The sequence below is a fragment of the Rhinoderma darwinii genome, chromosome 1 (genome assembly GCF_050947455.1).
Source record: "Rhinoderma darwinii isolate aRhiDar2 chromosome 1, aRhiDar2.hap1, whole genome shotgun sequence".
Classification (NCBI taxonomy): Eukaryota; Metazoa; Chordata; class Amphibia; order Anura; family Rhinodermatidae; genus Rhinoderma; species Rhinoderma darwinii.
In genome coordinates, this window is record NC_134687.1 from 509,780,100 (window position 1) to 509,808,055 (window position 27,956).

Below are 27,956 nucleotides of genomic sequence, written 5' to 3' on the forward strand. Positions count from 1 at the left end.
AGAGCACTGCATGCCATTTTATTTTTGCTGTCAAATTGACAGACATCTCAGAAAAATAGAATAAGCCAAAACACAGCGTCCAATGGATCGCATTTATTCACAAAGAGGGGAAAAGCCCATTTAATGCTTTTATACTGCTGTTTCCATTTGAAAACAAACTGCAAAGCAAAAAATAATTGCTCCCTGTATGCAGTGGTCAGTACTGTACCTACCAAAAGTGGTCCTAGGAAGGACAGCCGGTGACAGGGTCATGGGCACCTAAGCTTTATTGATGCGTGTAGGGAGCGAAGGCTAGCCCGTCTGGTTCTAGCTATTATAGCACAAATTGCAGAAAAAGTTAATTCTGGTTATAATAGAAAGGTGTCAGAACTAGGGATGTCACGATACCGGAATTTGGACTTTGATAACCGATACTTTGTGTAGTATTCCGATTTTGATACCAAAACGATGCTTTGCCAACAGTAATAAAAAAAAAAAAGTTCTTCCATTTTCTGATGTGAGGCGCGTGTTGTGATGAATTTGAATGTGCCTCACATTAATAGTAATTAACCCCATTATGTTTCTCAGTCATAATGGGTTAATGTGTAAGGTACATGATGGGGTTAATTACTATTAATGTGAGGCACATGGAGGTTACATTCATCACACCTCGTGCCTTACATTAATAAGTGAAAGAAGTTTTTGTTTTTTTACAGCGTACACATGATAAATGACGCAAAAAAATTGTTGTGCAGGTTATTACAGCCGCGCCAATACTGAATATGTGTATATTTTATGTATTGAGACTTATTTTAATGTTTATTGTAAAAAAAAGGTGTATGTGTATTTTTTTAAATGTAATATTACTTTATGTTTTTACTTTATTTTTAAACTTTAATGTACTGGCATATATCAGATATATGCCAGTACATTAGCCTGTGTACGTATAGCATACAGGCAGTTGTTAGGACATACCTCAGTATGCCCTAACAGGAAATATGGTAAGACAGCCCTGGGGTCCTTCAATGGACCCTAGGCTGTCTGCCCATATATGGTATGGCCCTCGATCGCGTCACAGGAATTCCCTGTGACACGATCCATGGGCATCTCCCCTTCTAATTTTCCCCTGAATGCTGCAGTAAGCTTTGATCGCAGCATTCAGGGGAATAGCGGCTGAGATGCGAGGTTTCTCTGATCTCCGCTGTTATAGAGCGGGGCTGCGGCTGTGTAATACAGCCCTTGCCCCACTCCTGACAATAAGTGCGTGTGGTCAGCATGAGGTGATGCGGCCGGCGCTGCACTAATAAGCGGCAGCGCAGGCACTGAACACAGAACATGGGGGTGTTTTGTAGTGTGCCCGCCATTTTCTGTCTTCAGTGCCGCCGCTCATTAGTGCAGCGCTGGCCACATCACATCATCCTGACGTCGCGCACTTGTCAGGACTCAGGATCGGGGCAATGGCTGTATTAAACAGCCGCAGCCCCGATCTCATACATTCATGTGTTACTATACTAAGCTGTGCGACCGCACAGCTTAGTATAGAAATACATGAAATAACGGTATCGAACAGTTTGGGGATGCACAGTATCGAAACAATATCCCTAGTCAGAACACACAGTGCATCACAGCTTGCTGCGTTTGGGGCTGCGTCGTTTTAGATCAGTCAGAGTGGCCATGCTAACCCCTGTTAACAGAACTTGACCATGGAACAATGCAGATGGTGGCCTCGTGTGATGAACCACATTTTCTTTTATATCATGTACCTGGGGAAAAGATGGCACCAGGATGGACTATGGCGAGAAGTCAAGCCGCTGGATATAGTGTAATGCTCTGGGCAATGTTCTGCTGGGAAAACTTTGGTTCTGGCAGCCATGTGGATGTTACTTTGACACGTACTACCTATTTAAACATTGTTACAGGCCAACTGCACCCTTCGTGGCAAGGGTATTCTATAATTCAAATGGCCTTTTTCAGCAGGATAATGTACCCTTCCACACTGCAAAAATTGTTTAGGAATGGTTTGAGGAACATGGTTTTAGGTGTTGACCTCTCAATCCGATCGTTCATTTGTGGGATGTGCTGAAAAAAGTCCGGTCTATAGAGGCCCCACATTGCAACCTACAGGACTTAAACTATCTGCTGCTAACATCTTGGTGCCAGATACGACATGTCACCTTCAGAGGTCTTGTGAAGTTCATGCCTCCTTTGGGTCACGGCTAGTTTGGCTGCACAAGGGGGACATACACAATATTAGACACGTGGTTTTAATGTTCTGGCTGAATGGTGTATACTTAGAAGTACATTATTAACGTCATAAGTGTATAAAGGTTAGTCCATTTTGTATCTGCAAGAAAGAGATTGCCTGTCTTGTTTTTATTGAGAATTTTAGTACCCATTAATAGAGTCTAGATACTGTACATTATACGATATTCAAATTATAATTCATTTTCCAAGAAAATCACCCGTTTAGTCCTAATACACCTAATGACCTTTTATTTGGCACACCATTGTCTCCAGTGAATTCTAGGAATACATTTAATGCATCATATGACCTATTCTGACATACTCACCACAGGGTTGCAGGGCCAGAGTCATGCTTTATGGTGGTATTAACATTATATTTCCTTTGTCTTGTTAAGTGTTTTAGAAAATGTCAGAATTGTGACATTTGCTATAAATAAATCCAATTATAATTGACATCATGCCAACCCCTCAGACTGGGTAATTTCATGTGTGGAAATAGTCTACTATACTACTGTCCCTTTTTTATTCACAGTATCTCACCTTTGCTTTTAGATATCCAGAACTAGCAGCCACTTGCAGAAATCCCAATACTTTTATCCTTTATCCTGGAGCTGAAGCAGCTAATTTGGAAGAGCTGTCCCTAGAAGACAATCATCACCCACACTCCCTCATCATGATAGATGGCACATGGAGTCAGGCCAAAGACATATTCTACAAAAATTCTCTTTTTCGACTGCCAAAGCAGGTAAATCAGGTTTATCCTGCTATAAAATTAGTGCCGGTGCGTGTGTTCCATAGATCAAGTATTTTTTTATTTAGCTTTGTTTATAGAGTAACGCTATCCATGAATCATGGACACTAACAAGACAATGACAGACAGTATTCCGGTTTGCTTACACCTATATTTGACGTTGTCATAACTCTGCACCTTCGGGGATGATTTTGGAAATATTTTTTATGGTATGATGTAAAGGCTGGCTGGTAAGTTAGAGCAGAAGGGAGCACTGACACCTGAGCATTGCTGTAAATTTTAGATCACGTTTAACCTTTTCTGAACCATACTGCACAGAGAGGGAAATTAAAAGTGTTTGTTTTATTAAAGATCCACCCGAATGAGATTCCATAGAGACAGTGATCAGACAGAATACATAAATTGTGTATACCTGATGTCAAATTGGCTATATTTGGTAAATTATACTAGTGTTGGGGTCATGGTGAAGAGGGGACTTATGCCCAGTCGCCGGCATTCATGTGTAAAACTGTCATCTATCATTTTCTAAGGACAAATTTAAATGGCGTTTGTTTAGAAGAGAATCACTCAGTTGTTGCTTAATCTATGTTCTTGTCTCTTTCTGTCATCTATGAAATACAGATATAGCGTTGAGTTAAATAGTGGGAGTAATTTTCCAGCAGTTTAACCTTTTGCTCACTTTATTGCGTTTGAGTGTTTTGTCTTTTACTGCACAGATAATGTGTTATAATTGAATGGTAATTTACTGTGAGTCGATAATACTTTCAGAACTGCCATTGATGTTCATACTTATATTATAAGTGTACAGTTAATTGTGGGATCATCTGTTAAAGGTTACATTGTTATATCCATATTGTTATATATGGATTTAAAGGATGTTCATGTTTAAGTCATATTAAACACAAGATGTTTTTATAAATAATTAAAAAATCACTACATATTTTTTAATGTTATGGCATATCGTTAGGTTGTGCAATAACATTCTGATCAGTAAGGGCACAACTTCTGGGAAACCCACAAATCTCTGCACAGCTGTGCTTCCATCTAACCACTGTGCAGCTTAGTTGTACTCCCACTGATCATCAAGTCATGACATATCCTCGTATCAGTTCATATTTTGGAGAAAAAAAATCGTAAAAAGAGGGGCTGCATTATGTGAACATCCCCTGTCCATATGCCCCCTAGAGCTAATGGACGTCATATAGGGGGTGACTCGCTCAAGACCCTCCCTCTATTAGCCAAAGTGGAAAGCTGAGCAAACAGCAACTCTTGCTATGATGGACTTGGCCTGTCCATGTACTATATTCATTTGAATGTCTTCCAAGTAATACTACACTTCCCCTGTAGCAGCCGTTGTTCACCTTCCTCTCATATATAGAAAAGATGGTCATGTCGAAACCATCCATTAAACTACATTTATCAGTGATGGTCAACCCAGCACATTATGGGAACCTTACATGTGGTCCTTGACTCAATCAGATCTTTGTGACAATGACAGCCACACTGCCTTCCGTGCGCCTGTGCCGCACAGTAACTTCTAGATTAATGTTATTGTAAGGAACTCTTTCCTTCTGTGCCGGAGACAGCAGAGAGAATTGTCACTCTCTGCTACTTTCTGATATTGGTGCAGGAGAGAGTACAGAGATGTCTTTAGTGTCTCTGTTTTCTATCGTCCGACAGAGCAATCGGTATATTGGAGCACTCCTGGCTGATCATTAATCTGTGGAGTCACTCCACCCTATCTAGTGGCCTACTGCTATTGTCCAAAGTGGGTCACACTTAACTCCCTTACAACATGTCATGTAACTGTATGTGACAGCCACCAAGGGGGAGTATGGAGCAGGCTAACAGGCTGAGCCTGCTTCATACCCTGCGGATGATGTCGTCACTTATATACAGCTCAATGCAATAGCCAGGATCGGAGATAACTTTTTACACTCATTGGCTATTGACTGTGGCATCTAAGCAATTAGAAAGAGAGGCAGTCTCCTCTAACGTCCCGTAAAAAAAACCTGTTTTAAATGTGCAAAAAAGGATTAAAAGTAAAAAAAAAAAACTTTGCCCATTTCCCTCCTAAAGTAATTGAAATAAAAAAGAACATAATTGGTATTGTCGCGTACGTAAAAGTCTGACCTATTCTAATATGACGTTAACCCACGCGTGAACGCTGTAAAAAAAATAAAAAAGGCAGAATTGATATTTTTTGGTCACTTTTGGTCACTCCCCATGAAAATAGAGTAAAAGCTGATCAAATATTTGTATGTATCCTAAAATGACACAAAATAAAAACTACAGCTTGCTCCACAAAAAACAAGCCCTCACACCGCTTCATCGAGGAAAAATATGGAAATCAAAAAACTAAAATTGTCTGCGTCTCTGTAACGTCTATGACCGGAGGCCGTCGTTCAGACTTACCCTCTGACGGCCCTGGCCATGGACACCTGTCTTCGCTGCGTCAGCTCCCTCCAGGGAGACGCCAGCACTCACTTCCGGGTCCTCGGACTGTTTCCTGCAGGGCGTGCGCACCCGCTCGTGCACGGCCTTAAAGGGCCAGTATGCGTCCAGCTATCACCCATCAATAATTAGCCCAAATGGCTGCTGGACTATAAAAAGGGGCTCTGCCCACTTGTTCCTCGCCAGAGCATTGTTGTATACCTAAGTTTGTCTTGCAAATGGTCTCCCAACTGTTTTCCAGTTCCCAGTGTTACCCGTTCCCTCTGCCTGTACCCTGTATTCCATGCTATCGTATCTACTAAGAAAGTCAAGTCGTGTCTTCCACTGCATCCACGGTGCCACCTGCTGAGAAAGTCAAGTCGTGCCTCCGCTACTGTGTACATTGCCTCGGGTACCCGTTCCGAACTATAGACATTGTTTTGTACCTTGTTGGCCAGCTGCTACCCCGCTACGCGGTACAGTTTAGTGGGTCCACACCCCGCGTTGTGACAGTACGCTCAAGCCATGGACCCCGCTGGCCAAGTCAAGGGCCTGTCATCCTCCCAAGCCATGCAGGCCGACCTGCAGGATCTGCAAGCACGATAGGATCAACTCTTTGTGGCAGTAGACTCCATGGCACAGCAGCTAGGGGCGCTAGCTACTTCCTTCACCGCTCCTATTCAAGCTCCTCCGATTGACCCTCCTGCTACACCTCCTGGCAGTCCCAGTTCAGACCCTCGGTTCTCTCTGCCATTGCCACCTCGGTTCCATGGAGACGCAAGTTCGTGCAGAGGGTTTCTGAATCAATGCCAAATCCACTTCACTCTGCACGCCCGAGCATTTCCTTCGGACGGAGCCAGGATTGCCTCCATTATATCTCTACTTGCCGGCAAGGCCCTGGCATGTGCGAATCCAATCTGGTAACGACAGGGACCCAAGACCCGAGACTTCCAGGGTTTTGTGCGGTTGTTCCTTTCCGTATTTGAGGAGCCTGGACGAGTCTCGTCGGCAGCCACTGCTATTTTTAACCTGCTAGGAGGACGCCTCCGTGGGCGAATATACCATCCAGTTCCGGACTCCGGCAGGAGAATTGTCCTGGAACAATGAGGCCTTGGTAGCATCCTTCTGGCATGGCCTATCGCCCGAGATCAAGGACAAACTGGCTGCTTGAGATCTCCCAGCTGTCTTGCCTGATTCTACTGGCTACCCGTGTGGACATAAGGCTCAGGGAGAGATCTCAAGAGATTCTTCAGGATAGACGGCTTCCTAGACTGGCGCCCAACTTCCAGCAACCACTCTTGCCTTGTTCTTCTGCTGCGCCCGAGGTTCCGATGCAGGTGGATCGGCTTAAACTGTCCGTTCAAGAAAAACAGCGCAGGCGCACCTCTGGACTCTGCCTATATTGCGGCCTCGCTGGCCATGTCGTGCGTCTGTGTTCCCAGAGGCCAAAGAAACCCCAACAACTGGGATTGGTTGGAGAGACAACCCTGGGCGCTACGGCGTTTAATAGAGAACTCTCTTCCAAACTGTTTGTTCCTGTGACCATCGTCGCTGGCGAGAGACCTCATTCGGCCTCTGCCTACCTGGACTCTGGTTCTGCAGCCAATTTTATCTGCCAAGACCTTGTGGATCTTCTTCAATTGCCCACTGTTTTGCTGGAGAGACCGTTGATCGTTGCCTCGGTAGATGGACTGCCTTTGCCTGACCGAGTATTGTCTGTGACCAAGCCATTAAGACTTCAAGTGGGAGTCCTTCATTCTGAGCTCATCTCCCTGTATGTCCTGTCCAAGGCCATCAACCCCATGCTGCTGGGTTTGACTTGGCTCCGTCTACATGCCCCAGTTCGGGATTGGAACTCCGGAGCGGTTCTCCAGTGGGGCCCCAATTGTCTCGACCGCTGTCTGGTGCATGTCCATCCGTCCCAGCCTTCTCCGCAACAGTCATTGGCAGGGTTGCCTCCTTGTTACTCTCAGTTCGCTGATGTCTTCAACAAAAAGGAAGCAGACATTGCCACCACATTGAGCATACGATTGCCCTATTGACTTGGTTCCTGATTCGTCTCCTCCTCACGGTAGAGTATACCCTCTCTCCTTGCCGGAGACCCAGTCTATGTCGGCCTACATTAAGGAGAATCTGGAGAGGGGCTTCATACAAAAGTCTTCATCCCCGGCCAGAGTTGGGTTTTTCTTTGTCAAAAAGAAGGATGGATCCCTTCGACCCTGCATTGACTACCGAGGCCTCAACCTGATCACGGTGAATGGCAGGTACCCATTGCCGTTGATTGCAGAACCGTTTGATCACATAAGGGGGGGGCGAAACATTTTTCCAAGCTAGACTTGCGGGGGGCTTACAATCTAATCCGGATCCGTCAGGGTGACGAGTGGAAGACTGCATTTAACACACGTGATGGACACTACGAATATTTGGTCATGCCCTTCGGCCTGTGTAACGCCCCCGCAGTATTTCAAGAATTTGTTAATGAAATTTTTCGTAATCTCCTCTATGTCTGTCTTGTGGTGTATCTCGATGATATCTTGAATTTTTTCCCCAGATCTTGCGACTCATCAGGGCCATGTCCGCCAGGTGTTGCTTCGATTAAGGGAGAATCATCTTTACGCCAAGTTGGAGAAGTGCGTGTTCCAAGAGAAGTCTCTACCCTTCCTGGGCTATATCATCTATGATCAGGGTCTCAAGATGTACCCTGAGATGGTCAAGGCTGTCCTGGAGTGGCCACGTCCCCAAGGCTTAAGGGCCATACAACGCTTCCTGGGATTCGCTTACTTCTACAGACTGTTCATTCCCAACTTCTCTTCTTTGACAGCCCCCATCTCCACCCTCACTAAAAAGGGTATGAATGCCAAGGTATGGACTCCAGAGGCGGAAGTCGCATTTAAAACCTTAAAAAAGGCCTTTACGTCAGCCTCTATTCTTCATCATCCGGATGTATCCCTACAGTTTTCGTTAGAGGTGGACGCCTCCTCTGTTGGTGCTGGTGAACTTTTGTTCCAGAGAGGTTCGAAAAGGCAAGACGGTGGTATGTGGTTACTACCCCAAGCTGTTTTCTCCCACAGAGCGCAACTACTCGATTGGAAATCGGGAGTTACTGGCCATCAAGCTGGCCCTGCAGGAGTGGGGACACCTACTGGAAGGCGCAGCTCATCCTATCCTGGTCTTCACGTACCACAAGAACTTGACCTACCTACAGACGGCTCAACGGCTGAATCCTCGTCATGCCAGGTGGCCATTGTTTTTTTGCACGGTTCCAGTTCGAACTCCACTACCGACCTGCCGACAAGAATGTGAGGGCCGATGCCTTGTCTAGGTCTTTTGAGATAGAGGACAGTGTGGAGTCCCCACACAATATTATCGATCCTTCCTGCATCTACACTCTTAACCCTCTTCCAGGTTAGAGACATTCCTCCGGGAAGAACTTTAGTATGTCTGGCTGACCGAGGAAGAATCCTTAGCTGGGGTCACAGTTCCAAGCTGGCAGGTCACGCGGGTGCCCGTAAGACCCGAGACCTAATTGCCCATCTGTTCTGGTGTCCGACGCTGCCCAAAGACGTAATGGACTTTGTCTCCTCCTGTACGGTGTGCAGCAAACAAAATTGCCCACTCCAGACCAGCCGGTCTGCTCCAACCACAGCCTGTGCCCGATGCCCTCTGGCGGCATATTGCTATGGACTTTGTCACAGATCTGCCTCTCTCTGTGGGATGCAGTGTGATCTGGGTGGTGGTGGATAGTTTTTCTAAAATGGCTCATTTTGTTCCCCTGACTGGCCTGCTTTCTGCTGCCCGACTGGCTGACCTCTTCATACAACACATCTTCCGTCTGCACGGCTTGTCCCTGCATATTATCTCTGATCGAGGGGTCCAGTTCACCTCAAAGTTCTGGAGAGTACTCTGCGGCCTACTCGGTGTAAAATTGGACTTCTCCTCAGCTTACCATCCTCAGTCCAGACAAGTCGAAAGGGCTAACCAAATTATGGAGAACTATCTGCGGCACTTTGTCTCCAGACGACATGATGACTGGGTGCAGCTGCTCCCGTGGACGGAGTTCTCTTATAATAACCATACCAGTGAGTCCACCACCTCCAGTCCGTTCTTCCTAGTCTACGGCCAACATCCTCAAATACCCCTGCCTGGCTCTCCTATGTCCCAGGTGCCTGCAGCCGACTCTACCTTCAGGGACTTTCTGCAGATATGGCAGCAGACGCGATCTTCTATTCTGCTGGCAGTGGACCGCATGAAGAGAAAGGCAGACACTAGAAGACGAGAACCTCCCCAGTTTCTTCCAGGTACTAAGGTCTGGCTGTCTTCCAGGAATATCTGGCTGAGGGTGCCGTCTTGCAAGTTTGCCCCCAAGGTTCCTTGGACCCTTCGAGATTTTGCTACAGATCAATCCTGTGTCGTACAAGCTTCGACTGCCTCCTACCCTCAAGATCCCTAACTCCTTCCATGTCTCCTTGCTGAAACCCCTGGTCCTGAACCGCTGCTCCAGGACTCCTAGCTCCGCAGTGGCTCCTGGCGGTTCATCTGGAACTATCGAAGTGAGTGAGATCCTGGCCACCGAGAAAGTGGGAGGAAGGACGTTTTATTTGGTGGATTGGAGGGGATTTGGTTCAGAGGAGAGGTCTCGGGAGCCAGAGGAGAACATCGATACCCCTGTCCTCGTGAAGAAATGTCTTTCCCGCTCTGGTCCCAAGAGGAGGGGGCGTAAGAGGGGGGATACTGTAACGTCTATGGTGGGGGCCGTTATTCAGACTTACCCTCTAACGGCCCCGGCCATGGACATCTGTCTTCGCGGCATCAGCTCCCTCCAGGGAGACGCCGGCACTCACTTCCGGGTCCTCGGACTGTTTCCCGCAGGGCGCGCGCGCCCGCCCGCGTGTGCAAGGCCTTAAAGGGCCAGTACGCGTCCATCTGTCACCCATCAATAATTAGCCCAAATGGCTGCTTGACTATAAAAAGGGGCTCTGCCCACTTGTTCCTCGCCTGACCGTTGTTTTATACCTAAGTTTGTCTTGCAAATGGTCTACCAGTGTTTTCAAGTTCCCAGTGTTACCTGTTCCTGCTGCCTGTACCCTGTATCCCGTGCTATCGAATCTACTGAGAAAGTCAAGTCGTGTCTTCCGCTGCATCCACGGTGCCACCTACTGAGAAAGTCAAGTCGTGTCTTCCGCTGCATCCATGGTGCCACTTGCTGAGAAAGTCAAGTCGTGCCTCCGCTACGGTCTATATTGCCTCAGGTACCCGTTCCGAACTATAGACATTGTTTTGTACCTTGTTGGCCAGCTGCTACGCGGTACGGCCCAGTGGGTCTACATCCTGCCTCGTGACAGTCTCCAGTTAAACTGTCACTGGAAAAGGTCTCTTCAAATTCCATTTGCACACGCTAATAGGTTAGCAAAGTGTCAGGTGGAGTCTTGAATGAGCCAGACCACATATGCTAGTGAGAATGTATACTGGCTGCGCTCTCCCCATTAACCCCTTAATGATCAGGCATTTTTTACACGTTAATGCCCAAGGATTATTTTTTGTTTTTTCGCTGTGGCTTTCCAAGAGTCGTAACTTTTTTTAATTCCGTCAACATAGCCGTATAAGGGCTTGTTTTTTGGGGAACTAGTTGTATTTTAGATGCATATAGTATATTGATTAACTACAGTGGCAGTACCCACGAGATCAAAGTGACAGATATATCCGTCGCTATGCAAGAACTAGCGGATAAGGGGTTCTAAAGGGGTTCTCCGGGCATTTTATAGTGATGGCCTATCCTTAAGACAGGTTATCAATATCAGATTGGTAGGGGTCCGAGTCTTGGTACACCCGTCAATCAGCTAACTGAAGTGGCCAAGCTCTTCAATGTTAACTAGGCACAGCGCCGTACACATCCGTTGCGGCTGTGCCTCGGATTGCAGCTCAGTCCAATTCACTTGAATGGGACAGAAACTGCAATACCAGGCACAACCGCTACTGAAATGTACAGCGCTGTGCCTATAAACTGTGAAGAGGCCGTGGCCTCTTCACAGTTTATTGGCCATAAATCTAAAAGGATAGGCCTTAAATATAAAATACCCAAAAAAGCCTTTTAGCCCTCTAGGCCAGTAAACATTGTGATAAGGATCAAGTGGCACTATGGTGGCTTTGGTAGACGCGGTATGCTTCCTGCTGTTTGTTTGAAAGGAATTACTGAGTAGGAGAAAGCTGACACTTATATCCATATCAGCCTATATGCTTATTTACATACAGACCTACAACCAAACACTTCAATATTTTTAATGAATTTTAAGTCACTGTTAGATGCATTCAGTTCACTAGTTGTTAGATACTTCCATAAGTTAAGTTTTCTCCTCAGCATTTTGATAGCACAGTGTGAATAATTGGCGGCCCCAGAGCAATTTCCCATTTTTGTCCTTTTTCCATTACTTAGACTGTCTGAGTGCAATGCATTAGCACAAGTACATAGCAGGTCTTTCAACAAGCTTGGGGCAATTCGTAACCTGTTATTCGGGCTAAGTGAAAGTGTCCTGCTAGTAACCTGACCTTTTGGTGTGATATCATGCGTCTGGTAAGAGGTAATATGTACAGTAGCTCCTTACGGTACCATGCTTACTCCACTGTGTTCAAATAGTCACACAATTTCACCTATTCTTTTATTTGTATTGTAGAGGGCGAGCAGACCGTGAAATGAAAATAAATCAATACAGTACTGTGCTTGTTTGGTGTTGTATATTCTCATTTGATAGTTATTTTCTAGGCTACAGATGTGTCCTTCCTTAAATTATCTCTAAACCCGACATATCCTGAGATGGATGGCACGAGATGTTAAACAAACATTTTAAAAAAAATTATATCTTCGACGGCAGCCATCCATCACCCATAGACTCCCATGTTAACATATAAATTTTTATTTTGTATTGAATTTTATAACTTAACGCAATTCATGAAAAGTTAATGGTGGACACACCTGTAGTTTTGGTTGCAGAAAAAATGGCTGAATGCCACTTTTTGTAAACAGCGATATTATACGATAAATTCTCATTTGATGGTTATTTTCTAGGAAAGTTTTAGTTGCAGAAATGGCTAAACTCCGTATTTGTACACCGCCAAGTGGTTTGTTGATGCAACACATGTAAGAATATTTCCAACTAAAACATATAATGCATGGATGGAATCGGCAGCTCTGGATAATTATGGTAATGCAGCCATTAATATCAAATGCGAGTCAAGTATCTCCCAGCTGTGTAGAAGTCCACTCGCCCATAGATTTATCTTGTACCTGACCAGTTCCCTTAGATTAATACATCTGTACAATGCCCTATCATGTTGACACTATTGCTCCTATTAAATGTCCCCCACAGTGAAATGCAGTCATAGAAAGCGAGAACTTGAGCCCTTCTCCCAACACTTCCTGTTGGCTATGCTGAATGTCAGGGCTCACAGAGGGGAGGGAAATGTGGCAAATAATTTTCCTGCCCTTTTTTATCTACACTTTTAGAGTTTTTTTATTGAGTTAATTTGTGTTTATCAGCACAGCATTACTAGGTAAACTATTACATGTAAAGTACCTGATTGTATGTATGTATATATATATATATATATATATATATATATAAACTGTCTCTCTCTCTCTCTCATATATATATATATATATATATATATATATATATATATATATATATAAATATATATATATATATATATATATATATATATATCTAAGATTGCAACTTACAATTATGACTATTATGACAACGACTGGGTGGATATGTCCCTTAATACAATAGTGAATATGACCTGCTTAAAGGAAACTCAATATCTAATTCTGTTTGTGCATATATGTGTGTAAATGTTTGGATGCCAGTCTGCAGGGGTTACATACAGAAGACTGATAAATATCTCAACAGGCTCTCATAGTGTAGAAAGAGGATTGGTGATCTATTGCGTCTTTATGATCTTGGCATAAGGCATTGTTTTTTCATGACTGCAGAAATTGCCAGGAGCTAAGTATGTATACCAAAGATACCGTCTACTGAAAAGTTCTGTATGTATTAATTACACAGTAGGACTAAACCAAGGGGAATAGCCATAACAACAATTATCTATATTATCCTGAAGGACACATAGTTACTAAATACTAGTTGATGCTGAATAAAATATCATATTATGGCTATATAAACCAATTAGTTCTTCAGTTTCTAAAACAACATTGAAACAGTGAAACGCAACACATGCTGTTATATTATTATACACTGAGAACTGTTTGGAGGAAGAGATTAATTGTAATCCAAGGTTCAATGTTTTGGTTTTTAAGTTAAAGTGTTCTTTGCCAAATTGTTAATTACATTGTGTCCGCAATGGTAACCTTTTGTGGGTCATTGCTGTCCTATTCCCTGCAAGAGCAGCTGTGACAGTCACGCAATCCATCAGATCATAGTACTGTTGGTTCTCTATCTGTCTTAAAAATTACAGACAGGTGAGCCCTAATCTACCCGCCACTCAGTCCCTGCCTACTTGCATGGCCCGTCCTAGGCGACGGCGTACAACTGGGCGACGGTCCCTACGCTCAATAAGTACACGACAGACAAACAGACGAGGGTACACAGAAGCTAAGGGAAATGGGGCAGTTGCCCACGGCAACACCGTGAGCAACAAGAGTAGTGAACAAGCCGAGTCAAACCAGGAGTATACGAGGTACCTAACGCAGAGCAGGAGAGTAGTCAGTAAAGCCAGGGTCAAATAGAAGCAGAGGTCAATAGTACAAGCAGGAACAGCAGAGCCAGGAAACCAGACAGAATCACAGGCAAAGGAAAAGCAGGAAATGAAGGTATAAATAGACCGAGGGCGGGAGCTAGCTCCGTCTGGCCAGGCTGTGATAGCTTCTCCCACTCCTCAGCCTACCAGCCTGAGTGGTAGCAGATCGAGTCACTCTATCAGACCTAGGAGCAGATGCAGATTGATTAATCACGGGCGTCGACACAGAAGCTGTGTCTGGTAAATCCTTTACATATACTGTATCTGGTTCACATCTCTATTGCAGATCAGGTCAAAAGTGTCGGAAAAAATTATGCAAAACCCACTTGTTTTTTTTCAATGGCATCATTTGGGTGGTACATATTATTGATTTAATAACCTTTCTTAAAAAAATGTGGGGGGATGGAAAAAAAATATTAAATCTGCTATTTTTGTTCTTTTTTTTCCCCCAGTATTCGTGTGCAGTATAAGTAAAATGATAACTTTATTTTACAGGTCATTATGGTTATGGAAATGCCAAATATATTTGACTACTTTTGCACTCAGGGGCGTAATTAGAGTTCCATGGGCCCCAGGGCAAATTTTGCATCTGGGGCCCCTCCTAACACTCCCTTTCCCCCGCTTGTTGCTCGGATAAATGGGCGTAGCAAGTCTTAAAGCGTCAGTCCAGTTATACTCTCCTGCCCGAACGAAAATTGGACTTGGAGAGACGCTCTTGCACCTTGGGTGGTAGTGTTGCTATGGAAACCGTACAACACCTTAGAATACCGTGCTGGGTCCAATTCTGGACAGCACAGCAGGAGCATCTCTCCACGTCCGATGTTAGTTCAAGCGGCAGAGTATAACTGTACTTCTGTAAGCAATGGTAAAATTGTGCTCCCTGTGGCTTCTCTACTCAGTGGTCAGTATGCTCCTCCTAGTAAACTTTGTTATTCTGTAATTGTTTTTGGTTCTGTATTTTTCGCTCCAGTACTTTGAGAAGTTGGATAGGTGTAAATATTGATGTGCTTACAGCATATTTTATTTCGTTTTCTTTATTGCACTTAAAAATGAAATTGCACTATGGTGTATCATCCCAGCCTCGATCATACATTTTTTAGCACATTTCCATTAACAGTCTCTCTTACTGTAATAAAGGAGAAAGTATATTTAATACAAATGCACTCTTTCTGGTTAGATTTTTGTTCCCTGGAGTGAGATGGTGTCTGTTCAGCAAATGGATGCAATTCATGGTATATTGATAAAAAAAAGTATGTAAAATCTGAGCAGAATGTACATTAGAATGAATCCCAGTGAAATGGAATGTGTCTGAAATATTTTGACTTTTAGAAACTAAAAAATACAAGATCTAGATATGTCTTACAAACGTGTAAGACCATGTAATATGCAATAACTGCATGACTGAATAAAGTTTTTATATATGCTGGCAATATGATCATCATGGTGGCATGTAATGGTATGGTACGTTGATCCCATTGTGATTCTACTGGTAGGGTTACTGGTGACAAACCCCCTTTTGTGCAGCTTCACAAGAACATGCTGTAAATACATAGTTAGAGCTATTTTCAGCTGGGCGAAACTCTAATACATCGCTTCATTGCAGGTGTTCCCTACTTTTCACCAAACCCTCTTCATTATGAAAATTTCAATGAAAGGAATTTCTCAGTTTTATCTGGTACCATGTGCTTAAGGTGGCAACTAGCTCCCAGCAGCCTAGCTTTGTAAGGATGTTTGACGTATGAAGAGATCAGTTAATGGAAACAAGCCTTTTATTTAGTGTCTGCAGGAATTTATTAATTCAACAGGATACTAGCCATTTTCTAATGGCAAAGCCCAGGGCTGGCGTCAGCAACCGGCAAGGTGTGTGAAGCAGCCTCACTCTGATAGGACAGTGTCAGAAGCTGTGAGGTAGCTCCACCTCAGGAGAATCTATGGTGTTAACACCCACTTGGCTAGTAAGCGATTCATTACCATATTTAGTGCCAGAACAACCAGGAGCCATATCTCGGGAACAGGGGGGCATAGAAATAAAATGTAAACATCGCTGGAGTCCCGGAGTCACTTTCTATGAACTAGTGATAGGTCCGCTTTAATGTACGGATGTAGCCATCTTTATCTAGACCCTGATAGCTTGCTGCAAGGTGATATCCCACAAAAAAAACCATTGAAAAAGTCAAGTTAAAGTTGGTATTTAATGCGTTAAAAGTCAGGATAGATGGCTACATCTGTAAGCCATACCATGACGTACAGTTACATCACGGAGGTGTCACAAAAGCGTAAAAAAAAAAAACAGACATATTTGGTATGGGTGATAAGAGCCCGTACAATACAATGCACAAATCATTTATGGTGATCGCAAAATGTCGTAAACAAAAATGGCATAATTGCTTTTTTCTGCTTCCAACCCAAAAAAAAGTAAATATAAATTAAACTCTTACTCATGTGTATGAAAAAATGGTGGCAAAAAAACAGGACCTTATATAGTCGTGTTGACATGAAGATAAAACAAGTTATAACTATGAATGGGGCGAGGTGAAAAACAAGAAAAAGCTTCTTGCGATTTGAAAAAGTAGAGCAAGCACATTTTCAGCAGTAAAATATTTAAACTACAGTCGTTGCCGCATATCCTTCATAGTGTATGTTCACATGTGGGGTTTTATGCCGTTCTTTGGTAAAAATTACAGGAAAATATATTTGTCATTTTTAAAAAATAAGAAAACACTTGCAAAAAAAGAAAAAAAAAAACGCAAAAACTGTGACGAGAAGGTCACTGGTGCCATTATAAGTGTATAGTACAGTATACTGGGTAGATGAAAGAAGTTGAGGCATAAGTGGCCCACTGTGACTCTATCGCTCAAGGGCCTACATAAACCTGGAGCCAACCCTGGTTAGACTCCATGTAATAAGATTAATGAGACTGACAGCATAAACATAAATATACTACACAATGCCTTTTTTCTTTTTTTCTGCCCCAAATTTTGTGAAAGGCCTTGTTTACACTGTGCAGATTTAATGCAAATTTTGCATGCACTTGAGTGGAATCCAGTAGAGGGGACACATTATATATTTCTTGTTTAGGGTACGTTCCTTGTTTTGGCTTAAAAAAATACTTGCAAAATATGCATCAAATCTGCACTTGGTGAACAAGGCCTAAGTATACACTACCGTTCAAAAGTGTGGGGTCACCCAGACAATTTTGTGTTTTCCATGAAAACTCACACTTATATTTTTCAAATGAGTTGCAAAATGACTAGAAAATATAGTCAAGACATTGACAAGGTTAGAAATAATGATTTTTATTTGAAATAATAATTTTCTCCTTCAAACTTTGCTTTCGTCAAAGAATGCTCCATTTGCAGCAATTACAGCATTGCAGACCTTTGGCATTCTAGCTGTTAATTTGCTGAGGTAATCGGGAGAAATTTCACCCCATGCTTCCAGAAGCCCCTCCCACAAGTTGGATTGGCTTGATGGGCACTTCTTGCGTACCATACGGTCAAGCTGCTCCCACAACGGCTCTATGGGGTTGAGATCTGGTGACTGTGCTGGCCACTCCATTACAGATAGAATACCAGCTGCCTGCTTCTTCCCTAATTAGTTCTTGCATAATTTGGAGGTTTGCTTTGGGTCATTGTCCTGTTGTAGGATGAAATTGGCTCCAATCAAGCGCTGTCCACAGTGTTTGGCATGGCGTTGCAAAATGGAGTGATAGCCTTCCTTATTCAAAATCCCTTTTACCTTGTACAAATCTCCCACTTTACCAGCACCAAAGCAACCCCAGACTATCACATTACCTCCACCATGCTTGACAGATGTTGTCAGGCACTCTTCCAGCATCTTTTCAGTTGTTCTGTGTCTCACAAATGTTCTTCTGTGTGATCCAAGCACCTCAAACTTCGATTAGTCTGTCCATAACACTTTTTTCCAATCTTCCTCTGTCCAATGTCTGTGTGCTTTTGCCCATATTAATCTTTTCCTTTTATTAGCCAGTCTCAGATATGGCTTTTTCTTTGCCACTCTGCCCTGAAGGCCAGCATCCCGGAGTCGCCTCTTCACTGTAGATGTTGACACTGGCGTTTTGCGGGTACTATTTAATGAAGCTGCAAGTTGAGGACCTGTGAGGCGTCTATTTCTCAAACTAGAGACTCTAATGTACTTGTCTTGTTGCTCAGTTGTGCAGCGGGGCCTCCCATTTCTCTTTCTACTCTGGTTAGAGCCTGTTTGTGCTGTCCTCTGAAGGGAGTAGTACACACCATTGTAAGAAATCTTCAGTTTCTTGGCAATTTCTCGCATGGAATAGCCTTCATTTCTAAGAACAAGAATAGACTGTCGAGTTTCACATGAAAGCTCTCTTTTTCTAGCCATTTGGAGAGTTTAATCGAACCCACAAATGTAATGCTCCATATTCTCAACTAGCTCAAAGGAAGGTCAGTTTTATAGCTCCTCTAAACAGCAAAACTGTTTACAGCGGTGCTAACATAATTGCACAAGGGTTTTCAAGTGTTTTCTAATCATCCATTAGCCTTCTAACACAGTTAGCAAACACAATGTATCATTAGAACACTGGAGTGATGGTTGCTGGAAATGGGCCTCTATACACCTATGTAGATATTGCATTAAAAACCAGACGTTTGCAGCTAGAATAGTCATTTAGCACATTAACAATGTATAGAGTATATTTCTGATTAATGTAATGTTCTCTTCATTGAAAAAAACTGTGCTTTTCTTTCAAAAATAAGGAAATTTCTAAGTGACCCTAAACTTTTGAACGGTAGTGTATATTAAATTGTTATATCATGAATGGAAACTAGTGGGTACTGGGTTATAAAATATGTTGTATTATTGGAGGGCAATAAAAAAAATTAAATGGTAACAGAGAGTATAATTCTACTACTTTGTTATGATGATCCTGTTTTTTATTCCATTTTTATTTAGATGTATCTTGTGGTTTTGTACTGAAAGTATTGTCCGTTTTGATTTGATCTAAAAAAAAAAGTGTAGAGAGGTTTTCGGAGACTTAGGGCTTGTCCACACACAACGGAATTGCTGCAGAAAATTTCTGCAGCAATTCCGTGGAAAGTCACAGGCTTTCCGCTGCGGCAAAAACGCACATTTCCTGCGTTTTTTGTGGTAGAAAATGATGCGTAAATTGCTTTGTTTTTTTCCAATGAAAGGAGATGGAGACATCTCTGAAAAACGCAGCAATTCTGTCCACTTTCCACAGCAGGAATGGACCTGCTGCAATCCGAAAGTTATGCACTGCAGGTCAATTTCAGCTCGGAAATTTTACGCAGCATGTGGATGAGATTTGTTAAATCTCATCCACTATGCTGCTACTGTATTCTGGAGTGTGTGGATGAGCCCCAAAAGGGGTTTTCCAGTTTTTAAAAATTGTGCACAGATTGAGCTGTAGATGATATGTCTCCATAAGCCAGTCTCACATGCAGTCACATGTTCATGCTCTCGGTGTATATCTGCTGCTTGTATGATGTTTCATTGTCTGAACTTATGGTTATCTCCCCTCTCCCCCTTCCCTGTAGTATGGGACAAAACACTTCACATGCGTCTTACCTCCCCTGCTCTCTCTCTCTCCTCACTCCCTGTCTCTGGAGGGGTTCATATTCCACTTGTTGGGCAGAAGACAGTACAGAGTCTAGCAGCGGAGCTTTTTTGGCTGATTTAGAGAGGTACCAATTGACTTGAGAGGTACAAAACAGTCAAATTAGGTACTGTACCTCCTAAATCAGCACACTTGCCGGATTTGTATGTGCCTAGTTATCTCAACTAAATTTGTATAATCCAGGAGATCCCATTTAATTTTTGCAATGCACTTTGCATAATTTATTTTAAGTTGTTTTCAACCAGGGCATCATTCATTCTTAACGTTGCTATTACAAGAACTATAAGTATTTCAGGCACTTTACGTTTTTTTTCTGTTTAATCTTAATTTCTTTTGTTTTGTTATTTGAGATGTTTTTAGTATCTCTTTTTTGCATAGGTCTCAGTATTATTTTTGTATTTGTATGATGTGCACCCCATTAATACTGCATGACTTGCCACAGAGTGTACTAAGATCCTGCACTGAAGGTAGCGGTGATTATGCTATGTGTTGCTCTAGGTCACCATGACCTTTGTACCTGCAGCATTGAACAAAATGTCTATGACTTTGGGACATAAAAGATGCTAGGCTACATCACCAAGGTAAAATAAATGGCATATGGGGCTATAATTTCCCACCAGATTTAATGAGGAGGTCTCAGATAAAACCCTGTTGGTTTATATGTGACCTAAGTTCTGATCTTTTTTTATTTAGATTTTCTGCAGGAACCCCATGTTGTTAGACCAGCTGTTGGGGAACTTGATTTTGTGAATTGCTCTGTTGTTTGCAAGATGTTTGAAAGACAGCCAAACGAAGTCATTCGTACAGTGGAGTAGTTAAGGGCATATTTCTGGCATATTGCTGCCATACAAGTATATTGATGGCATTGCTCTGTCAATGCAGAATTGTCTGCTCAAATTAAGTCTTATAGCAGTTTGCTATTTTATACAAATATTGAGTATGCAAAGTTAAGGAGTAAATGAAAGGGGTTGTCCCAATTTGACTACCCCTGTTCTCATGCCTTATTAGTCCCCCTCCTCTATAAGCCAGAAAGAGTGGCATACACTCTTACATTTGAAATGGTAACAGTACAGTTACATGGAAAATGTGTTGCTGCTACGCTGATCGCTGGGGTTAGAGCTGTATTGAGGATGTCCTAATGTGGATACTGTATGCCTGAGATCTTGTACGTTACAGTCCCATTCCAGTGAATTGGAGATTCACAGATCTGAGTCAGAAGACAAAGGGGCTCAGTGGAGTGCTCCGATCCCTTTATACTGTGACATGTCAGAAGAAGGTGAACCTTTTCTTTAAATTTCTGTACATAACTTATTTTCTAAATTCTGCTTCTTTCCCTTGACCAAAAAAAAAAAAGTGCAGAACATTTATTTGAGTTTGCCAATAGTTTTCATAGGAAAAAAATAATACAATTTGTATGTGACTTGTGTCAAATCCACAAAAATATTGTACTGCTGTAATGACGGGGTAAGGAGACAGACAGGTGAGCCCTAATCTACCCGCCACTCAGTCCCTGCCTACTTGCACGACCCGTCCTAGGCGACGGCGTACAACTGGGCGACGGTCCCTACGCTCAATACGTGCACGAGAGACAAACAGACAAGGGTACACAGAAGCTAAGGGAAATGGGGCAGTTGCCCACGGCAACACCGTGAGCAACAAGAGTAGTGAACAAGCCGAGTCAAACCAGGAGTGTACGAGGTACCAAACGCAGAGCAGGCGCATAGTCAGTTAAGCCAGGGTCAAAATGAAGCTGAGGTCAATAGTAATAGCTGGAACAGCAGAGCCAAAAAACAAGAGAGAATCACAGGCAAAGACAAGAAGCAAATGAAGGTATACATAGACCGAGGGCGGGAGCTAGAACCGTCTGGCCAGGCTGCGATAGGCTCTCCCACTCCTCAGCCTACCAGCCTGAGTGGTAGCAGATCGAGTCACTCTATCAGACCTAGACTCAGATGCAGACTGATTAACCACGGGCGTCGACACAAGCTGTGTCTGGCAGATCCTTTACAACTGCTTCAAGAGACCCCCTCATACATTGTATGCTTGGTGGGACCTGGAGTAGTGTGACTGACCGTTTAGTGCAGATAAAATTGGCAGCACATTTGCAACAAATTAGATCACATCCCCAAACTGAAAATTGGTAGTCATGAGGAGAACATGCAGACGTGTGACCTAACAGCTTAGCTATAACATTACAATTTAAATATTCGGGATTTGTAGTCTTTTTGTGTAGAAGTTTTGAATGTAGAGCAAGTGTTAGGGTATGTTCACACGGCCTATTTTCAGACGTAATTCTGGCGTTTTACGCCTCAAATTACACCTGAAAAGACGGATCCATTACGCCTGCAAACATCTGCCCATTGCTTGCAATGGGTTTTACGATGTTCTGTTCAGATGTAAAAAAAAAAAGCCTGCATCAAAGAAGTGCATGCCATTTCTTGGGATGTTTTTGGAGCCGTTTTTCATTGACTTCATTGAAAAACAGCTCCAATAACGTCCGTAAAAGACGCCGCGAAAAACGCGAGTACCTCGCCTGAAAACAGCTCCGTAATTTCACACGTATTTTGCTACTGCGTGTGAACATACCCTTAGGGTGCCGTCACACGAGGGGCACCTGCTTTGTATTTTCACAGCGTAAACATACGCTGTGGAAAACTTTACAATGTAAGCCTATGGGTAAAGTATTCCGCAACGCAAGAACTAGAGAAATCTGATTTGCGGAATATTTTTCCCCGAAGGCATACATTGTAGCTGCGGAAATACAAAGCAACTACACCACGGGTGACTGCACCCTTTTTTTTTTTTTATAGCACTCTTCACTCACCCGTATTGGTACCCGAATTTATATTACAAATAAATATTTGTATCTCTAGCATGGGAGAAAATCACAGCACAGATGAAAATAACAAAGGTATTATAAAGCTAAATTCTGATAAATTCCGCCATAAATACAGAGCTCCCACACAAAATAATCTATATTTTATCCCAGTATTTAGATCAGTGTTTAACCCCTTCCCGACAATTGCCGTATGGGTACGCCATGGAAAGCTATTACTTCCCGCAAATTGCCATATCCATACGCCAAATGTTTGGCACCGGCTCAGAAGCTGAGCTGGTGCCATCATCGCCGGATCTCAGCTGTATCTTACAGATGACATCCGGCTGTAATGGCGGGGACCGAAATTTGCTTCGATCCCCGCCATTAACCCACTGCACTTGTGCACTTGGTGTTTGCAGCTCATCGGAAACCCCAGCAATGAAATTGCCGGGGTTCCAGTGGCTGCAATGGCAACCTAGCATGGAAGCCGGTCAAGGTCCGCCTGGCGGCGGAGCCTGATCGGCTTCCGTAACCGCGGGCAAGATGGCGCCGGCTCAGGAGCTGATCCGGCGTGGAAGTCAGCTGTATGTTACAGCGGATATCCACCTGTAATGGCAGGAACCGGAGCTAGCTCCGATCCCTGCCATTAACCCCTTGGATGCAGCAATCGAAAGCGATTGCTGCATGGTAGCGATTACTAGCAGATCGCCAGCCCTGACAGGCAATCAGGACTGGCGACTGCTGCTATGGCAACAGGAGACACAATGGCCTCCTGCTCTGCCATTACGGAAGCCGATTAGGCCCTGCCGGGAGGCGAAGCCTAATCGGCTTGCTGTCAGTGAATAACTGACAGATCTAATACATTGCACTACATAGGTAGTGCAATGTATTAGAAAAAAAACATCAGACAGTTGGAACTTCAAGTCCCCTAGTGGGACTTGAAAAAAAGTGTAAAAGAAAGTATAAAAAAGTGAAAATAAAATAAAAGTTTTAAAACAATAAAAGTTTCAAGTAATAAAATAAAACACAATCGCCCTTTTTCTGTTATCAAGTCCTTTATTATTGAAAAATAATAAACCATACGTATTTGATATCGCGGCGACTGTAATGACCTGAGGTATCAAAATATTATATAATTTATTGCACGAGGTGAACAGCGTAAAAAAAAACCGTAAAAACGATACCAGAGTTTCTGTTTTTTGGTCACTTTGCCCTACAAATATTGGAATAAAAAGTGATCAAAAAGTCGCACGTATCCAAAAATGGTACCTATAAAAACTATAGCTTGTCTCGCAAGCCCTCATATAGCTCCGTCGACAAAAAAATGTAAAAGTTATGGTTCTCACAACTTGGCGACAGAAAAAATACATTCTTTTTACAAAAGTAATTTTATTGTTCACAAAGTTGTAAAACATAAAAAAGTGCTATAAATTAGGTATCGCTGGAATCGTACTGACCCGCAGAATAAAGTTAACATGTAATTTATAACGCATGGTGAATGCTGTATAAAAAAAACTAAAAAAGCTATGCCAGAATTGCGTTTTTTTGTTTACCTGGCCTCCCAAAAAATAGGATAAAAGGTGATCAAAAAGTCGCATGTACCCCAAAATGGTACTAATAACCGCTACAGCTCGTCCCGCAAAAAAAACAGCCCTCATACCACTATGTCTATGAAAAAATAAAATTAGTTATGGCTCCAATAAGTCAGGAAATAAAAAAATATACAGTTGTGCCCGAGGGGAACATTTCGTCTGTTTCAAGAGGCGATTTATCAAGGACCTAAAATTAGGGAAACAGGAAGGGAAGGGCCCAAACATAACTGCTGGAAGCAAGGGTGCACGTATTATACCAGGACAACACTTTCCCAGCAAAATTCCCCAAACTGCAAAGGTGCGCAGTGTGGACCAAAACGGGCATAAGAAAGGACGCCATGTATCAGTGCGACACCGGCCTGTGCAGAAAGGATTGCATCACAGCGTAACACACATCTATGGATTATTTTATTTGTTTTTTTACTCCATTATTATACCACCTGACTATGCCCCTGATATACTCTGCCCAGCTCACATATGCCCCACATTATAAACGGAAACACCAGTAAGACTCCAAACAAAACTATTATCAAGCAAATTCCACGCTCTAAAAGCCAAATGGCGCTCCCACCCATCTGAGCCCTACAGTGTGCCCAAACAGCAGTTTCCTTCCACATATATGGCATCGTCATACCCGGGAGAACCCTTTTAACAATTTTTGGGGTGTGTGTCTCCAGTGGCATAAGCTGGGCATGACATATTTGCCACTGAAATGGCATATCTAGGGAAAAATATAATTTTTTCATTTGCACCATCCGCAGCGCATTCATTTATGGAAAAGACCTGTGGGGTGAAAATGCTCACTACACACCTTAATAAATGCCTTGAGGGGTGCAGTTTCCAAATCGGGTCACTTCTCAGGGGTTTCTTTTTATTATTTCATATCTGCAATTGTGAACCAATACTTTATAAATCGCCAAATTAATCCTCAATTTCGCATGGTACGCTTTCACTCCTGAGCCTGGTCGAATGTCCAGGCAAAAGATTAGGGCCACAGTAGGGTGTTTCTAAAACCGGAAAGCACCGCATAACAATTAGAGAGCTGTCTTGTTATGGTGGCACAAGCTGGGCACCACATATTGGCTTATCTATGGCAACATCGAGTGCACACTAGTTTCTACAAAACACCTGCAGGGTTAACATGCTTACTACACCACTAGGTAAATGCATTGAGGGGTGTAGTTTCCAAAATGGGGTCACTTCTAGGGGGTTTCCACTGTTTTGGTCCCACAGGCGCCCTGAAACCAATCCAGCAAAATCTGCACTCCAAATGGCACTCCTTCGCTTCTGAGCCCTGCCGTTTATGACCACATATGGAGCATTGCCGTACTCGGGAGAAATTGCTTTACAAATGTTGGGTTCTTTTTTTCCTTTATTTGTTGAGAAAACAAAAAATTTTCCGCTAAAGCTACGTCTTATTGAAGAAAAAGGATTGTTTTTATTTTCACTGCCCAATTCTAATAAATTCTATTAAACATCTATGGGGTCAAAATGCTTACTACACCCCTAGATGAATTCCTCAAGGGTTGTAGTTTCCTAAATGGTGTCACTTTTTGGGCGTTTTCATTGTTTTGTCCCCTCAGGGGCTTTGCAAGTGCGACATTGCCTCCGCAAACCATTCCTGCTAAATGTGATCTCCAAAAGCCAAATAGCGCTCTTTCCATTCTAAGCCCTGCCGTGTGCCCAAACAGCCGTTTATTACCACATGTGGGGTACTGTTTTACTCGGGAGAGATTGCTTTACAAATTTTGTATTGCTTTTTCTCCTTCAGTCCTTGTGGAAATGAGAAAAAATTAGCTAAACCTACATTTTCTTTGAAAAAATGTAGATTTTAATTTTCATGGCCTACTTCCAATAATTTCTGTAAAAAACCTGTGCGGTCAAAATGCTCACTATAACCCTAGATAATTTCCTTGAGGTGTGTAGTTTCCCAAATGGGATCACTTTTGGGGGATTTCCACTGTTTTGGCACCGCAAGAGCACTTCAAACCTGACATGGTGCCTAAAATATATTCGAATAAAAATAAGGCCCCAAAATCCACTAGGTGCTCCTTTGCTTCTGAGGCCGGTGCTTCATTCCAGTAGCATGCTACGGCAACATGTGGGATATTTCCTTAAACTGCAGAACCTGGGCAATAAATTTGAGTTGCATTTCTCTGGTAAAACTTTCTGTATTATAAAGAAAATTGGATTAAAAATTAATTTCAGCAAAAAAATATTAAATTTGTACATTTCAGCCATACTTTGCTTTAATTCCTGTGAAAAGTTTAAAGGGTTGAGAAATGTTCTAAATGCTGTTTTGAATACTTTGAGGGGTGAAGTTTTTAAAGTGGGGTGACTTTTTTGGGGTTTCTAATATATAAGGCCCTCAAAGCCACTTCACAACTGAACTTGCCCCTGTAAAAATAGCCTTTTGAAATTTTCTTTAAAATGTGAGAAATTGCTGCTAAAGTTCAAAGCCTTGTAACGTCCTAGAAAAATAAAAGGATGTTTAAAAAACGATGCCAATCTAAAGTAGACATATGGGGGATGTTAGTTAGCAACAATTTTGTGTGTTATAACTGCCTGTCTTACAGTAACATAAAGTCCAATGTGTCACGAGAAAACAGTCTCAGAATCGCTTGGATAGGTAAAAGCATTCCGAAGTTATTACCACATAAAGTGAAACATGTCAGATTTGAAAAATGAGGCTCTGTCAGGAAGGTCAAAAGTGGCTAAAGAGGGAAGGGGTTAAATACATAAGTGTGACTGAGGTCTGACTCCGATCTGATCTCCCATAATCCACTGCTCTTTGGTAACAGGAAATCATTAAAATACTGAATTTAGCTTTAGGCATGAATGGCAAGTCCCTAATAAACTGTATTTAACAGAATCACCCCTTTTACAAGCAGGAGAAACCTATGCATACAACAAAGCAATAACTGTAAAATAAAGCAGCATACTGAACTTAAAGAGGCTCTGTCACCAGATTTTGCAACCCCTATCTGCTATTGCAGCAGATCGGCGCTGCAATGTAGATTACAGTAACGTTTTTATTTTTAAAAAACGAGCATTTTTGGCCAAGTTATGGCCATTTTTGTATTTATGCAAATGAGGCTTGCAAAAGTACAACTGGGCGTGTTGAGAAGTAAAAGTACAACTGGGCGTGTATTATATGCGTACATCGGGGCGTTTTTACTTCTTTTACTAGCTGGACGTTCTGACGAGAAGTATCATCCACTTCTCTTCAGAACGCCCAGCTTCTGGCAGATCACGCTGTGACGTCACTTCCCCAGGTCCTGCATCGTGTCAGACGAGCGAGGACACATCGGCACCAGAGGCTACATTTGATTCTGCAGCAGCATCGGCGTTTGCAGGTAAATCGATGTAGCTACTTACCTGCAAACGCTGATGCTGCTGCAGAATCAACTGTAGCCTCTGGTGCCGATGTGGCCGACACGATGCAGGACCTGTGAGTGACGACACAGGTCTGCACTGCCAGAAGCTGGGCGTTCTGAAGAGAAGTGGATGATACTTCTCATCAGAACGCCCAGCTAGTAAAAGAAGTAAAAACGCCCCGATGTACACACATAATACACGCCCAGTTGTACTTTTACTTTTCAACACGCCCAGTTGTACTTTTGCAAGCCTCATTTGCATAAATACAAAAATGGCCATAACTTGGCCAAAAATGCTCGTTTTTTAAAAATAAAAACGTTACTGTAATCTACATTGCAGCGCCTATCTGCTGCAATAGCAGATAGGGGTTGCAAAATCTGGTGACAG

The 27,956-nt window shown here is 42.8% G+C and overlaps 1 protein-coding gene across 3 annotated transcripts in view; it reads left to right on the forward strand.

The window, feature by feature from the left end:
• The window catches only part of DTWD2 (DTW motif tRNA-uridine aminocarboxypropyltransferase 2), a 309,013-nt gene that overhangs the window by 156,107 nt on the left and 124,950 nt on the right, over nucleotides 1–27,956 (forward strand). For all 3 annotated transcript variants that reach the window (XM_075854815.1, XM_075854813.1, XM_075854814.1), the window contains exon 5: nucleotides 2,776–2,968. In XM_075854815.1, the coding sequence (XP_075710930.1) occupies nucleotides 2,776–2,968 (193 nt within the window). The remainder of the gene's footprint in view (nucleotides 1–2,775; nucleotides 2,969–27,956) is intronic.